Source organism: Schistocerca serialis, chromosome 4, assembly GCF_023864345.2.
Source record: "Schistocerca serialis cubense isolate TAMUIC-IGC-003099 chromosome 4, iqSchSeri2.2, whole genome shotgun sequence".
Taxonomy (NCBI): Eukaryota; Metazoa; Arthropoda; class Insecta; order Orthoptera; family Acrididae; genus Schistocerca; species Schistocerca serialis.
This window is the reverse complement of record NC_064641.1, coordinates 682,308,969-682,322,752: the sequence shown is the minus strand read 5'-3', so window position 1 is coordinate 682,322,752 and position 13,784 is coordinate 682,308,969. Positions and strand designations below refer to the sequence as shown.

At 41.0% G+C, this 13,784-nt stretch overlaps 1 protein-coding gene across 2 annotated transcripts in view; it reads left to right on the top strand.

Annotated features, from left to right (window-relative positions):
• LOC126473168 (ABC transporter G family member 23-like) overlaps window positions 1–13,784 on the top strand; it is a 490,841-nt gene that overhangs the window by 423,757 nt on the left and 53,300 nt on the right. For both annotated transcript variants that reach the window (XM_050100049.1, XM_050100048.1), the window contains exon 9: window positions 6,448–6,588. In XM_050100049.1, the coding sequence (XP_049956006.1) occupies window positions 6,448–6,588 (141 nt within the window). The remainder of the gene's footprint in view (window positions 1–6,447; window positions 6,589–13,784) is intronic.

The window sequence follows — 13,784 nt, the reverse complement described above, 5'->3', positions numbered from 1 at the left end:
AACAATTCAAATATTTCATAAGTCACGTAGGAAAGGGATGCAAAAACAAACATTATGCTTATGACGCATCTGACGTTCTCCTTTCTCGCCGCTTGGAGCGCTACTGTCGCTCCAGCTGTCAAACGGTGACAACTTCAGCAGTGAATGTCGCGACTATTATGTTAGACAGTGGTTTAGTTGTTCCGAAATCCACATTCCGGCAGCTGTGGCAACATATGTCTGTTGATGTGCCATGTTTTCAAATACCCTTCCGAAGATCCTGATTGAGGTCTTCCATGGCTTGTGAAATTCAGTTCAGGATAAAAACGGATATAGAACGTTAAGATGAACCTCAATTTAGAAAACTGAATAACAGTATATTACCACACTTTGGAATTTACCTTACTATTGCGTTTCATTTATTTTCAGCTTTTTTTTTTTTTTGTTGCTTCATTTCACCGTATGGGTTGGTGGTCTACAATTTCATTTGTGGGATCCATTCTTTGGGAGTTGTATTTGGATTGGTTTTATCATTTTAGTACTAGTAGGCCTACACCATGTATAAAATCCTAGAAATGCATAGCTTTCTGGAATGTCCTTTTAGGTTTTACTCATGCATATTTAACACCTGTAGAAGGCATTGTTAATGTACGTTATAGCTATTTTTAAAGGGAGTCGCTGTAACTAGTCAGTTAGTACTTCATACCTGTTTCAAGTTGCGTTAGTCATTCGTAATGCAATACTTGAAAATTTTTGTCGTGTTCTGTACTGCCCGTCATTTCTCAATTGAAACCAAGAGTGATGAGTAAAGCTTGCGAAGTGTAGTAGTGTTCTGCAAATTTTTCGAGAAAAACTTACGGAGTCTAGGACACAACTTGACGATGAAAAATTGTGTTTTACGGTAAAAACAAAAATTCACTGATTTTCGATGTAGTCTCCTTTCGGGCCAGTAAACTCTGTCCAGTTCTTTCCAGAGCATATATCACTCCATCCCTGAAATATTTATCATGAAGACCTGCAAAACATCCATCTGTGGCTGCCTCCTCATTAGACTCCAGACGTTTTCTATGCGTAAATTTTCAAGCATGTGTGAAGTTGAGGCAGTCTTATGGCGCCAAATATGGTGAACGGGTTGCATATTCACACAATTTACGTTTCAGATCCCTCTCTTTTATCACTACCAAGGAACTATTGATCTAAAGAAAGATGTTATTTTTCTTTCTTTCACTCTATAGTCTTCTTCTCGCATTTATTTTCAACCAGATAATCCAGAAGACTTGAGAAAATTACTGTTTTACCCTCGCATCCCAGAAAAACTGGCCTTTTCATCAGGTGAAATCTACTACATCTCTGTTGGTGGAGTGCTACTACTGTTGTGGTGGACCTATACGTCACAGACATTGACTCACAGAAGCACAAAATCAGTTGGATCCTATTTTAAATGGTATTAATTTCTTAAGCATCAAATAAATGCAGTCCCTAGCTGGACAGAGCTTCTTGATAACTCAGAGTCGTGCTTCTAGATTTATAACCAGTCAGTGCAGTTAACACAAGAAGACTGCGGAGCTGGTTGGGGATGAAGAGCAATCCACCAATTGCAGACCATTGTATTGTATTGTATGGAACTGTGGACCTAGAAACGACGGAGAGGCTTCGCCCCGCCGTAGCCCTCAATGGTTCACAACCCCACAACAGGCTACAGAAGTCCACTCACCCCACCACCGCCCCACACCGAACCCAGGGTTATTGTGCGGTTCGGCAGCCAGTGGACCTCCCCCCCCCCTCCCCCTCCCCCCCGGAAACATCTCACATCAGACGAGTGTAACCCCCATTTTACGTGGTAGAGTAATTATGGTGTACGCGTACGTGTAGAAAGTGTTTGCGCAGCAATCGCCGACATAGTGTAACCGAGGCGGAATAAGGGGAACCAGCCCGCATTCGCCGAAGCAGATGAAAAACCGCCTTAAAAATCATCCACAGACTGGCTGGCACACCGATGGATTCGTGCCGGGGACCGGCACGCCTATCCCCCGAAAAGCAGCGCGTTACAGCGCACGGCTAACTGGGCGAGCTGCAGAACATTACCTCATATCCGGAACAACGAAGCACCTCCAGTATTCCACTTCAGACTCGGAAAAAGTGGCCTGCATCATTCAGCCTGATGTTCAAACTGATCTTCATCTTTTTGGCATGTAGAGTGTCATCCACCAGATGTGACTGTCGTCCTCCCCTTTCTTCGGCACTGCAGGCGGTGTTGTGACGTGCGGTCTTCCCTTCTTCTACCGGAGTGCGTCCCGAGAAGGAATCGCTGGTACTTACCACGAACTCAGGAGACTAGACAAGACTCCTCTGTCATCCTGTGAACATCATGCACTCCGTGACGTCAGTCATCATTTATTAGCATTTTCTCCTCTGATGCTCTGTCTACGGTGATTCAGTGCTGTTAAGTATTACAAAGCCTTGGCGTTCTCTTCTTTGAAGATTAAGATACTTTTGTAGCTCTTCCCTGGAACAGGTCTCTGATAGCACACGCTTCTCTGTCACGTACTATGTCATACAAACAACAGCCTCTTAAACTGTCTGTCTCTACATGAACTGTGAGCCTTTGATAGATGCATTCTATCGTGATGTATTGTGTTCCAGTTTCTCCACAAATGTCTCGCTCCTCCTTATAATAAATCAGTAGAGATAATTAGGATGCATGTAGATCATTCTCTTTGAAGGATTAGGTGACTCATTTTCGCAACTATCATAGCGTGTGGCCGAACTCAATGACTTTTCTTCCTATACTGGTAGTGCTCTAGATGCGTTGCATCTACATCTACATCATACTGCGAAAGCCACCTAATGGTGTGTGGCGGAGGGTGCTTTCTGTACCACTATCTGATCTCTCCAACCCTGTTCCACTCGGGAATAGTGCGTGGGAAGAATGATTGTCGGTAAGCCTCTGTATTGGCTCTAATTTCTTCAATTTCTCCTCATGGTCAATACGCGAGATGTATGTGAGGGAAGTAATATGTTAGCTGACTTCTACTGAAAAGTGTTGTCCCGAAATTTCAATAGTGAATGTCTCCGTGATGGACAACGCCTCTCTTGTAACGTCTGCCAGTGGAGTTTGTTTAGCATCTCCATAACGCTCTCTTACTAGCTAAACAATCCCGTGACGAAACGCGCAGCTCTTCGTTGGATCTTCTCTATCTCTTCTACCTGAATGGGGTCCCAGGTAGATAAACAGTACTCAAGAATCGGGTGAACAAGCGCCTTATAAGCCACTTCCTTCGTAGATGAGTTACATTTCCTTAAGATTCTTCCGATGAATCTGAGTCTCGTATCTGCTCTTCCCACTATATTTTTTATGTAGTCATTCCGCTTAAGGTTGTCTGGATATTTACGCCTAGATATTTTTACAGCAGATTCTGTCTTCAGCTGTTTGTCATCAATAGTGTAGCTGTACAGTAGTGGATTTCTTTTCCTATGTGTGCGCAATATGTTACATTTATTTACGTTCAGGGTCAATTGCCAGAGCCTGTACCATTCATCAGTTCTCTGCAAGTCGTTCTACAAATTCTTACTATCTTCTGGTGTTGCTACTTAGGTGTAGACAACCGCATCATCTGCGAATAGCCTTAAAGAGCATCCGATGCTTTCTACTAGACCGTTTATCAATGTATATTAGAAACAGAAACAGTCCTATCACACTTTCCTATGTTACTCGGATATTACCTTTACATCTGTCGATTTTGTTCCGTTAAGAGCGACGTGTTGAGTTCTATCTGCAAGAAAGTCTTGATTCCAATCGCAAGTTTGCTCCGATACTCCGGAAGCTCGTTTTTTTTTCAGTAAACAACAGTGCGGGACGGTGTGAAATGCTTTACAGAAGTCAAGGAAAACGGCATCAAACTGAGCGCCGTTGTCCACTGAACTGTGAATCTCAGTTTCGCAGGATCTCTATTTGCGAAATACAAGTTAATTTTTATAGAGGAGATGTTCATTTTCAAAAAACATCATAATTCTTGAGCATGAAACAATGTTCAATAGTTCTACAACAGATTGACGTCAACGGTATCTGTCTTAGACCTTCCTTAAAAAAACGGGAATGACCTGCGCTTTTTTCCGCTCGTCAGGTACCTTTCGTTGCTCAAGCGATCTACGATAAATTACTGCTAGAAGGGGAGCAAGTTCTTTCGCATAATCTTTATAGAATCTTATAGGTATCTCATCTGGTCCTGACGCCTTTCCATTACCAAGTGGTTGTAGCTGCTTTTCAATTCCGCGATCGGTTTCCTCACTCAATACCTGCCATTTCGACGCTCGTACGACGATTGAAAGGAGGGACAGGGTTACGATCTTCTCCGGTGAAACAACTTCGGAAGACCGAATTCAGTATTTCGGCCTTCTCTCTGTTGTCTTCCGCTTCGGTGCCGGTGTGGTCGCTGAGAGAATGAATAGGTGATTTTGACCCACCTACTGATTTTACATACGATCATAAACTCTTAGGGTTTTTACTCAGGTCGGTTGACAACATCTTAACTTTCAAAATCATTGAACGCTTCTCTCATTGATCTCCTTACGCTCATTTTCGCTTCGTTCACCTTTTATTCGTCAGCTAGGGTTTTACTTCTCTTGAATCTGAGATGAAGTGCTCTTTGTTTACGTAACGCTTTTCTAACACGGCTATTAAACTATGGTGTATCTTTCCCATCACTTAAAACCTTACTCGGAACATAATTGTCTTGGGCATATTGAACGATGCCTTTAAATTTTTCCCATTTGTTCTCCACATCTTCGTCGTCATCACCGAATATTTGATGCGGACTGCTGAGGTATTCTGAAATTTGTATCCTGTCACCCTTGCTGAACAAATATATCTTCCAAACTTTCTTAACATTCCTTGTAGGACCCGTCGTCATAGATGTCACAGCCTTATGATCGTTGAAACTTTCCGCTACGTTAACTGATTCGATAAGCTCAGGTCTGTTTGTTGCCAGGAGGTCTAAGACGCTACCCTCACAAGTTGGTTCTCTACCTATCTGCTCAAGGTAATTTTCGGACAAGACATCCAGAAGAATGCCAGATGAATACGTGTCTCTGGCACCAGTTTGATGGCATAACGCTCCTAATCTATATCTGGCAAGTTGAAGTCGCCCCGTATTACAGCGGCATGATCAGAAAAATTACTACTGCATTAGCTTATCAGTTATTTCCCTTACTTCTTGAAACTTGCCTTTTCTGAGCTAGTATTCGGCTGATTTGTAGGTCGATCGTATATACTCCAAGTGTCAGTAGAAGTCCAACTGACGTTGGCCATTAAACGTTAAAAATCCTTACAAGGACGTTGCGCTGCATCCTTCAGAGTATTTGAACTGGTCTCACTTGCAGAAATTTGAATGTCCACAAATTTGCACCGAAATTAATGGTCCAATACCATCCTATGCTCTTTCTGTAAGTCCTCATCTAAGATTATACTTTTTGTTCGCACTTCACGTGGATTATGATCAAGAAAATACACAGCCACTCTTTAATTTAGTCGCCCAGTTCTTAACTCTGAGATTAAGACTAATCTTAACCAGTATTGCGTGTATTTTTGTTGCCAGTGAACAGTCTAAAACAAAGAATTTGCTGACAGTATGGTGTTCCAGTTAATCCAAGTGAAGGAAAACACAGTAAGAACGCTTTAAAGAGCCATAAAAGAATAAATAAATAAAACTGTTGCGAGTATCATAATGACGCATTTTTTATACCACCACAACAAAACTAAATTTCGTCTCTGTGTCAGGTTAGGAGTTTTACACTTTGCTCTCACACCATGACAAAAGAAATTGCCACGATGGGAAATAGAAAAACTGGAGAAGAAAAGCGACAGTACAAGCAACTGCTGATATTCTATCAATTCCTCATGTACCGGGTGGTTATAATTATAGTGCAGCTCCTCGCAGAGGTCCAGTGTGAGCTGTAATTATAGTATGCCAGCGAAATTTGGTAGATATTCTGATGCATTAATGTGGTACTGATTTATGTTGGGGAAAAAAGCTAGTTCCAATTTTGGCCACCAGCTGCAAATGTAGAGATGTGAATGCAAGAAAGACGTGTAGAAATGTTTACATATGTAGTAGATTAGGAACTGGACTTGAGCAGAAAAGGTCAAACAAGTTAAAAAGGCATAATGTTGATTTTATTATTAACTGTTGCTTACAGAGTATGTTCAATACGAGCGACAGAGATGTTGGCTAGATGCCGTACAGCGCCAGATTTGCGTCTGGTGGCGAAATTGGAACTAATTTTTTCTGGTTTAGATCAGTTCTGCTTTAATATATTATCATGTCTACCATGTTTTGCTGCCATATGATAATTATAGCACACACTGGACCACCGTGTGTAGCTGCACTTTAATTATAACTACCCGGTTGTTGAACCATGCTCAGCCTGCAGTGGAGTCAGAAACTCTCAGCTTGCTCGGTCTGCTTGCAGATAGGGCTGATGCGGCAGGGCCGGCTGCTGGCAGAGGCGCCACCCGACACACTGCTCACGCGCCACGGCTGCTCGACACTGGAGGACGTCTTCCTGCTGCTCAGCATGCAGCAGGAGACCTCACGGGAAGTCCGGCAACTGGTAAGGCAGTGTGCCATTTCATAGCAATCAGTAACACACTTTTAATCACAGATCTGCAACTTTAATATATTCACAGTCTAGGCATGCTGCCTTAGAGTCATACAGTGACCCTTTTGTAAACAATTTTTTTTTAGTTATGTATGCTGGGCGGTGTGGCCGAGCGGTTCTAGGCGCTTCAGTCTGGAACCGCGCGACCGCTACGGTCACAGGTTCGAATCCTGCCTCGGGCATGGATGTGTGTGATGTCCTTAGGTTAGTTAGGTTTAAGTAGTTCTAAGTTCTAGGGGACTGATGAGCTCAGAAGTTAGGGACCGATGACCGTCGCAGTCTTGTCCCTTTAATCCCACAAACCAACCAACCAACCTCAGAAGTTAAGTCCCGTAGTGCTCAGAGCCAGTTATTTACACTGACAGAGGTGGAAAGTATCATACCATGAAGCACAGCCTGATATTTATCATACTTTCTGTAGATGCTGATCACCTAGTGAGTTCTAAATAACACAGGCCAACGAAATTTTTTTTAACTTTTTTTACTTTGATAGCGGAGATCGACAGGAAGTGCAAAATGGTTAAGCAGGGATGGCTAGAGGACAAATGTAAGGATGTAGAGGCATATCTTACTAGGGGTAAGATAGATACTGCCTACAGGAAAATTAAAGAGACCTTTGGAGAAAAGAGAACCACTTGTATGAATATCAAAAATGGTTCAAATGGCTCTGAGCACTATGCGACTTAACATCTGAGGTCATCAGTCCCATAGAACTTAGAACTACTTAAACCTAACTAACCTAAGGACGTCACACACATCCATGCCCGAGGCAGGATTCGAACCTGCGACCGTAGCAGCAGCGCAGTTCCGGACTGACGCGCCTAGAGCCGCACGGCCAAAGATGAAATGGGAGATACGATACTGCGTGAAGAGTTTGACAGAGCACTGAAAGACCTGAGTCGAAACAAGGCCCCCGGAGTAGACAACATTCCACTGGAACTACTGACGGCCTTGGGAGAGCCAGTCCTGACAAAACTCTACCATTTGGTGAGCAAGATGTATGAGACAGGCGAAATACGCTCAGACTTCAAGAAGAATATAATAATTCCAATCCCAAAGAAAGCAGGTGTTGACAGATGTGAAAATTACCGAACAATCAGTTTAATAAGTCACGGCTGCAAAATACTAACGCGAATTCTTTACAGACGAATGGAAAAACTAGTAGAAGCCGACCTCGAGGAAGATCAGTTTGGATTCCGTAGAAGTATTGGAACACGTGAGGCAATATTGAACCTAAGACTTATCTTAGAAGAAAGGTTAAGGAAAGGCAAACCTACGTTTATAGCATTTGTAAACTTAGAGAAAGCTTCTGACAATGTTGACTGGAAACTCTCTTTCAAATTATGAAGGTGGCAGGGGTAAAATACAGGGAGCGAAACGATACTTGCTATTTCCACAGAAACCAGATGGCAGTTATAAGAGCCGAGGGCCATGAAAGGGAAGCTGTGGTTGGGTAGGGAGTGAGACAGGGTTGTAGCCTCTCCCCGATGTTATTCAATCTGTATATTGAGCAAGCAGTGAAGGAAACAAAAGAAAAATTCGGAGTAGGTATTAAAATCCATGGAGAAGAAATAAAAACTTTGAGGTTCGCCGATGACATTGTAATTCTGTCAGAGACAGCAAAGGACTTGGAAGACCAGTTGAACGGAATGGATAGTGTCTTGAAACGAGGATATAAGATGAACATCAACAAAAGCAAAACGTGGATAATGGAATGTAGTCGAATTAAGTCGGGTGATGCTGAGGGAATTAGATTAGGAAATGAGACACTTAAAGTAGTAAAGGATTTTTGCTATTTGGGGAGCAAAATAATTGATGATGGTCGAAGTAGAGAGGATATAAAATGTAGACTGGCAATAGCAATAAAGGCGTTTTGAGGAAGAGAAATTTGTTAACATCGAGTATAGATTTAAGTGTCAGGAAGTCGTTTCTGAAAATATTTGTATGGAGTGTAGCCATGTATGGAATTAAAACATGGACGATAAATAGTTTAGACAAAAGGAGAAAAGAAGCTTTCGATATGTGGTGCTACAGAAGGATGCTGAAGATTAGATGGGTAGATCAAATAACTAATGAGGAAGTATTGAATAGGATTGGGGGGAAAGAGAAGTTTGTGGCACAACTAGACTAGAAGAAGGGATCGATTGGTAGGATATGTCCTGAGACATCGAGGGATCACCAATTTAGTATTGGAGGGCAGCGTGGAGGGTAAAAATCGTAGAGAGAGACCAAGAGATGAATACACTAAGCAGATTCAGCAGGATGTAGGCTGCAGTAGGTTCTGGGAGATGAAGAAGGTTGCACATTATAGAGTAGCATGGAGAGCTGCATCAAACCAATCTCAGGACTGAAGACCACAACAACAACAGCTGATCTTTATAGATTTTTATGAGCTGAATCCAAATCTAGCTTTAGTTTTTTGTATCACCCATAGTTTTCGAGCAAAATGCATTTTATTATACAGTGTAAAAATCCCATGCTATATGGTAAATGGGGAAATTAATGAAACCCTTAGTTACAACAATGCTATGTGTTAATAGAGGTCTCACTCGTCAGCTGGAATTGGTTTGTATTTTCTTTCTCTTTTTTTCTTTGAAGCTTCTTGTGTAGCGTTTTCTACGATGAGTCGCTTGCTGAACTTCTTGGTGAAGTGACCAACAGTAGTCCCACATCATGTTGGTGTTCCAGCGGCCTTGGTAGCGTTTTTCCATCACTTTAATGTCCTGGTGAAAATGCTCTCCTTGCTCCTCACTAACATCTCCCATATTGTCCGAGAAGTAATCAAGGTGGCTGTTCAAAAAGTGAACTTTCAGGCTCATTAAACATCACAAAGTTTTAAACTTCTTTATCATTTTAGCTATAATAGAAACATATTCTGGGTCTTTTTCATGTCCTAAAAACTTTGTAACGACTTGCTTGAATGATACCCATGCTTCTTTCTCATTTAAGGTCTTTGTGGATTCAAAGTTAACATCAATTTTCTAATGTCAGGTCTGACAAAGACACCTTCTTTTAGTTTAGCTTTTGAAAGGTGTGGAAACTTTTGACAGAGATACTTAAATCGTGGCCCATCTTTAGGCAAAGCGTTTACAAACTGTTTCGTTACACCTAACTTTATATGTAGAGGTGGTAGGAGTACGTTTTTTGAATCTACGAGGTTTTTGCATAGAATGTTCTTCTCATGAGGTTTTAAAGACTCCCTCACAGGCCAGTTCTTTCTGCATCAGTGTTGATCCCTAGCCCTACCCATTCACACGAGAAACATGGTAATTTGGTAAAGCCACCTTGCTGAGCAAGGAGCATGCATGTTACTTTTAGATCACCACATATCATTCAACCATAGCCTATTTTATTTAGCTCTATTTCTAGGTTTTCATAGCTTTCTTTCATATGTACAGAATGTCCAACAGGTATAGATGCACACATGTTACCATTCTGTAATAAAAACAGCCTTGAAACTAGTTTTGGATGAGTCAATAAACAGCCTCCAGTCTTCCTTTTTGTATTCTATACCAAACTCATTCATCAGACTGGGAATCTCTGAGCAGTACACTAAATCATCGTCTTGTTGAAAAAACTTGGAAAATTGCTGCTCTCTCTTTCTATACATGTATATGTTGGTTCCAACTGCCAATAAGTTCTTTTCTTTTAATTTAGAGCCAAGCAATTCAGGTTTTTCTTTCGTTAAGCCCAGATCCCTAGCCACATTGTTAAGCTTGGTCTGAGTAAACAATTTGGGCTCTAGACTTTCTGTATTACAATGGAATTCATCATAATCTGGTTCATGTAAATCAGATTGTACATCAGAAAATACTTCTGTTGGAATAGAATTTAAATCAACTGGTGGTACAGTAACTGGCAAATCTACACCATGTCCTACTAGTTGGATGGCAGACGGAAGGTTAGAGTAGCCTAGCTTATTACCTTCTTGTTTTTCGAATTATGACCAGTAATATCAACACTGCAAAAGTAGCAATCATCAAAATGATTTCTTGGCTCCCTACATATCATAGGAACAGCAAATCTAAAGGCTTTTATCTCCATTTTGAACAATTTTCTCAGATCTTCAACATACACATAACATACCTCATGCGGCACCCCAGATTTATCTTGATCACCAAGTTTGGATCCAAAGTATGAGAGATAAACCTTTTTCACAAAATCTATAATGTTTCTTTGGTGTTTTTAATCACAAATTCACCACAAATACTACAAAACTGTCAGCAGAGTTTTTTACAACCATGATTAGACACTGTACTGAGCACATGTACAGGAAACGGGAAAGTGAGGTTAGGTTGACAGTAAACAAAACACCATCTGTTAACACAATAATAGAATCGACCTTTTTTTGCCAGCAAATGTTTTTCAGCAGTGCTACCAACATCATCTACATTTATTACACCTTCTTTTCAAATTATTTTTATTATATAAAAGCTGCTAAATTCTTCAAAAAATCGCTTAATTTAATAAATTTAACTGTAAAATGTGAAGAAATGGTGGCTGATACAATTTATTAAGTATCATATTTGGATATCCCACCCTAGAAAATATAAGAATAAGGTATTTTCAGCAAAAATGTTTTTCCATCATTGGCCTGTGTAATTTAACTTTCGTTTCATCCTGGAACTGATCTCCATCATCAATGTCAGTATTAGATGTGAACCTACAGGCCTGACTACACTCTTCTATTCATTGTGGCACGGAAGCAAACAGCCTCCAGACATCGACTTGAGGAGTTTCTTAACATACCTGAAACACATGTTGTGTCATTTCATGAGGATGGCTGGTTGGAGTATGCTATATGCCAGACACACTGCACAGATAACAAATCAAGCAACAGGCATGCCAATTAAGGATCCATACACTGTCCATCCAAAAAAGTCTGAGATTGTGTTTACTCCTGTTGTATAAGTAATATCAGTGCAGGAAGTATGGTGGCAGCTTGAGGTAACAGCTGTATAAACAACATATATGCGGTTCAACCATTCAGCTGTGAGCAGGCAATGTTAAGTGGCAGATGTGTATCTGTACTGCATCAATGTTTTTGTGACACAGATCAAAATGGAGCAACTTCTGTAAATCAAATGTTCAAGGCATTCCCCAGAATGCTTTGCAGAAGAGAAAGGTGTGTGCAAAGTTTGCCTTGCACACGTTGACTCCTGAACAAAAACGACGACGTGTGAACCCTTGACACGAGTTGATTAAAATGCAGAACATGGAAAAAATCTTCATTGGTGACATGACTTGTTGCTATTAATATGAACACATATTACAAAACAACACAGTGCAGAAATTCACATAAAAGGTCAACACTTTAATAACATAATTGACAGCCAGGCCAGTGTGATCTGCGAGTTGAATAACAACCAAGAGGAGGACTTCTCGGCCGGCCAGTGTGGCTGAGCAGTTCTAGGCACTTCATTCTGGAACTGTGTGACCGCTACGTTCACAAGTTCGAATCCTGCCTTGGGCCTGGGTGTATATAATGTCCTTAGGTTAGTTAGGTCTAAGTAGTTCTAAGTTCTAGTGGACTGATGACCTCAGATGTTAAGTCCCATAGTGCTCAGAGCCATTTGAACCATTTGAGGACTTCTCTGACAGTTTCACATGGTCGAACAAACATTCTATGCATTGTACTCAAATGGGAGGGAGGTGGTGGGAAAGAGAGGGGGCAACTATATAGAACACCTGAGGCATTAAAACTACCATCTTAACTTTTCTGTATTTTTTATTAATCCGTTCTTGAAACTTAAACTTCCTCAGGGCGTCTGAGGTGTGAATTGTAGCATGTGATCTTGCATTATCTGCAGCAGAGCACCATTTGTCTCAATGATGTGAAGAATATGACAACAGAGTTCATCATTCTTGCCACATAGTCGCAAACATTAAGTATTCCTGCTACAATTAGCAAGTCAGTTATGTTGTCATATCTAATAGCTTTCCACACGATGATTCCAGCCTCAAAAATTGCTGCTTCTCGTGCCCTTTTGTCAGGTCAACTACTGATACATTGATGTTAATCTGAATGCTGCTAACAACAGCAAGACTCACTGCTGAACACCACACAATGTCACAAAAAATTCTCAGTTGATTATGACTCAGCAACATGAGAGACTATGTTGTCTGTGGTTTGGTGTCAGCAGTGAATAATGCTTGGTGTCCTGATGGTCCGTCCTGATAAGCCACCTGTAACTTGTGTCTAGATCTGAACTGTTATCATCTGTGTATCCATCAGAAACAGGTGAACAATCTTATGAGCTTCTTGTAGTGGAGTATGTTATTTGGGGGGGGGGGGGGGGAGCAGACCTGTGGGTATGGAGTATTTTTAATATTTTGGAAGACAAATGACTAATGTCAGTAGCCATAAAAAGTTGCAGCTTTGACCCTTTTAGAAACCTACATAATACCTACTTTTAAATCATCTTCTGGAAAGAAAAACACCTGACTATACTACGTTTTCTCCTTTCTTTAAGAGTGGGGGAGGAGGGGCGGGGGGGTTGCAATCCTCTATTGCCCCTGGGTATTGGTGCCTTTCATCTTTGCACAACTTATTCTGCAGTCATTGGACCACAGCCAAATGTCTGTGCACCCTGTTGGTATGACATTCCTAAGGTCAATGATTCAACCTTTCTCACAGTCTGAAATATGGCAATAAACTGCACTTGGATGTCCTCTCAGCATGCTGCGTTGTGCTCTCCACCTGAAAAGTTCCAGTGACATTACACACATCCAGTAGTGAACATGTACTCATGTCAGTGTTTATTTGGAGAAAAAGTTTTTCTCTCTAGGTAACTAAATCTTGAAAATTCGGAAATATTGAAAATGTGAGAACATAAGATTGAAATTTAATCATTATTTTCCAGTCTTGAAAATTCAGAAATATTGAAAATGTGAGAACATATGATTGAAATTTAATCATTATTTTCAACAGACACGGACATCCCAGAGTGTCAGTTTGGTAGCTTTTGGCAAAGGTGACTGTGGAGTAACAATTTCCATTTCTGTCAGTGTATTTAATGAGAGTGCTAGAAAACTGCTGTCATAAGGACTGTCTAATGACAGTTTACTATTCTAATATACATTCTGTCCTAAAATATGGGATCACTTTTTGGGGTAACTCGCCATCCTGCCTAAAACTCTTCAGGATG